At 40.6% G+C, this 2,932-nt stretch overlaps 1 protein-coding gene across 1 annotated transcript; it reads left to right on the top strand.

The window, feature by feature from the left end:
• The first annotated feature begins 1,012 nt into the window (after positions 1-1,012).
• Positions 1,013-2,220, top strand: LOC138189445 (baculoviral IAP repeat-containing protein 3-like). The gene is made up of 4 exons (XM_069131494.1): positions 1,013-1,155; positions 1,231-1,733; positions 1,897-2,037; positions 2,114-2,220. Exons 1-4 carry the CDS (start codon positions 1,013-1,015, stop codon positions 2,218-2,220), a joined length of 894 nt encoding a protein of 297 aa, XP_068987595.1.
• The last annotated feature ends 712 nt before the right edge of the window (positions 2,221-2,932 follow it).

Genomic DNA, 2,932 nt, shown 5'->3' with positions numbered 1-2,932 from the left:
TAAAACCGAGGGAGCAGGAACCGAGTGTAAAACCCGAAAAATTTTCGCTACCGCGTTTTAACCCCGAAATCGCGGGTGCCGACCCAGCTGCGTGGTGCGCGACTGTTAGTGTAATTATGGAAAAAAGACCTCTACAAGACGACGAGATATATCTCACTATAAGTCGTGCTCTAGAGGGTACAGCAGCACAGTGGCTTATCCATGTTCCGGTCAGTGGTTTTACTTGGATAAAATTTACGGGACATTTTCTTGCGCGTTATGGTGGCACGGAGACGGCAACCTCAGCGCTAATGAGGATGTTCAATGAACCACCACTGAAGGGCGAAACCACGGCGGCTTTTGGTAATCGTCTTCACTCCACTGTCTTTTGTCCACTGTCTGCATTAATGGTCTCACATTGGAGATAATTTTTCATGTCCTTGCTGATGATTACTTAAAATACGATATCATGATTGGTCGCGAGAATTTAAGCCAACGATTCGACGTAAATATCACGCAGAATAACCTCGTTATTTGTAAAACAAAGATAATTAACACCTGTGGTAAAGTTGCGGAAGATGCGGTCAACATTAACGAGATCAACACTGATGTAGTTGGTAACAATAAAGATCGATTAATCTCTGTTCTCGAAAAATTTAAAGAATCATTCTTTACGGGTTTCCCGCGTAATCGCGTAAGTAGGGGCCAGTTAGAAATACGGCTGATTGATCCCAACGTCGTCGCGCAAAGAAGCCCTTACAGGCTTAGCGAGGAAGAGCGAAGAATAGTACGTGAGAGAATAGCCGAATTAATTAATTTAATTAATTAATGCACCAGCCGTTTTCCAGAGAGCCATTTTCAAAGCCTTAGGCGACCTCGTGAACACCTGATATTCGTAATTTTGTCTCTAATACGTTTTTGTTTGATCGATTGTACACGTATAATATTTCTTAAGTCATCTACAATTAGTAGATTCAATTTCAATGTCTTTTTCTTTTAAATAGGTTTAAAGGCGCAATAAATTACAATTAAAATGGATACAATGATTCCTACAATCAACTTCCGATATTTCATGGAACATGATGCAGAATCTACAGAAGATGAAGAATTACTGCCTGTTCCTTCAACATTGTCAGATGATTCAAATCCGTCGGTTCATTCAATATCGGCGGTTGAGTTAGCCGTACCTTCAACATCCATGGTACTTCCTGAAATTATGGTTGATATACCATCCCCTGTACCTTCAGCAAGGGTGATTGATTTAACATCACCGATACCGTCGATGTCGACAATGCCACCGATATTCTCGATAGAAATGCCGCCGGTTCCATCCACATCGCGTGACGTTCAAGAATATTATGATGATTTTCGTTTTGAAGCAGCAAGGCGTTCAAGTTTTCGAAATTGGCCTGTGTCTTTCATTGACCCTGTCAGTCTTGCAGCTGCAGAATTCTATTATACTAGAAACTTTGATGTCGTTAGATGCTTTGAATGTCAATTGGTGGCAAGTCAGTGGTCAGTGGTTGATATTCCCATGCAAATTCATGAGATGCGTTCTCCAGAGTGCAGATTTATCCGCAATGAACATTGTAATAATGTACCAATCGGAGCAGATCCTGCTAAAGTTCGACGGACAAAACGAAAAAATAGAAATATATCTTGTCCTTATGGCTTACAATATCAGAAGGCATTTGATTTTAATGACCATCGATTTTTAAGATATTCAAGAAACCCGACGGCATATGAACTTAGCCGTTTGGGACTAAAAAGAGTTAAGAAGCTACGAATCCAGATTAAATTCGTTCACAACATGGCCTACATATATGACACAGACAATTGAAGAATTAGCCCATGCAGGCTTCTACTAGACCGGAATAAATGATTGCACTACATGTTACCATTGTGGAATTGGTATAGGAAGTTGGAGAGCAGAAGATGATCCATGGGAACAGCACGCAATTTCGTCTCCCAGCTGTTGTTATTTATTAACAGTACGAGGCTGGGAATATGTTAATAAAGTAACAGGCCAGGAGTTATATGAAACTGCTGAAGGTGCAAGTATAAAAACTTATACCCTGAACAATATATATAACATTGTGTATAATGAATAATTGCAATACATACTTATGTACAGTATATTTATTTCAGGCAGCAATACAAATTGCAAATGGGAATCCTGAGAGATCCACTAGTGAAAATGATACTAATGAAATGACTCTCGTTGGGAAAATTGGTAAGTGATAAAAATGAAAACACATATTCGTTAATTTGTATGAAAGCCGTATACATATAATAAATTCCATTATATATTACATTTAAATACACTGATTACTATTTTAGCTGCTCTGGAGCAAGAAAATCGACAACCAGTCGCCGAACGTAACCGCGGTCACGGGTTTGTATAACAAAGGTATTGCATAATTCTATAGCTGTCCTTAAAAGAAATATTTGTGACGGCACGCGACAGTAAACATTCCAACGGTTTCTGTCCCGTGGCTCGCCACACGCAGACCCTATTCTTCGAGTAAGATGATTGCCAGATGTCGATGCGTCTTCGCAGTACATGTTAGGCTAGCCTGAGGGCCTGATATAAATCTTAAGATTTAGTTGGCTAAAGTCGTTCAGACGGACAAACAGTCTTTGTTCCAGCTACGGGAAGTTAGGAGAGACCTATTTTTCAACGAACGGCGTCTCCCACTAGCAACTTTCCCTCGAGGGCGGCTAGCATCTTTTACTAACCACCGATATGGAGATTGACCAATTAGCAGCAACGCCAATTTCCCTCACCTACTAAACGAAGGCTATCCTCGACGAATCCAAGGATCTCTTAGACACACCCCATCATAGTTTTCCTCTGCAGCATCATCGCGACGGAAAGTCATTCTCTCGTGAGGCAGTATTAGCGAATAACTTAGTGTCTGTACGCTCGGTGGATATTCTACGTTTCAACAAA

This window comes from Bombus flavifrons, unplaced genomic scaffold (assembly GCF_040668555.2).
Source record: "Bombus flavifrons isolate JBK064 unplaced genomic scaffold, iyBomFlav1_principal scaffold0044, whole genome shotgun sequence".
In the NCBI taxonomy this organism is placed as follows: domain Eukaryota; kingdom Metazoa; phylum Arthropoda; class Insecta; order Hymenoptera; family Apidae; genus Bombus; species Bombus flavifrons.
Note: the sequence above shows the minus strand (reverse complement) of the source record. Positions and strands in the feature narration are given on the sequence as shown.

Coding starts and splice junctions, on each gene's coding strand:
- LOC138189445 (XM_069131494.1), top strand. CDS start 1,013: ATGGATACAATGATTCCTACAATCAACTTCCGATATTTCATGGAACAT. Junction 1,156..1,230: donor CATTCAATATCGGCGGTTGA/GTTAGCCGTACC, acceptor ACCTTCAGCAAG/GGTGATTGATTTAACATCAC. Junction 2,038..2,113: donor TGAAACTGCTGAAGGTGCAA/GTATAAAAACTT, acceptor ACTTATGTACAG/TATATTTATTTCAGGCAGCA.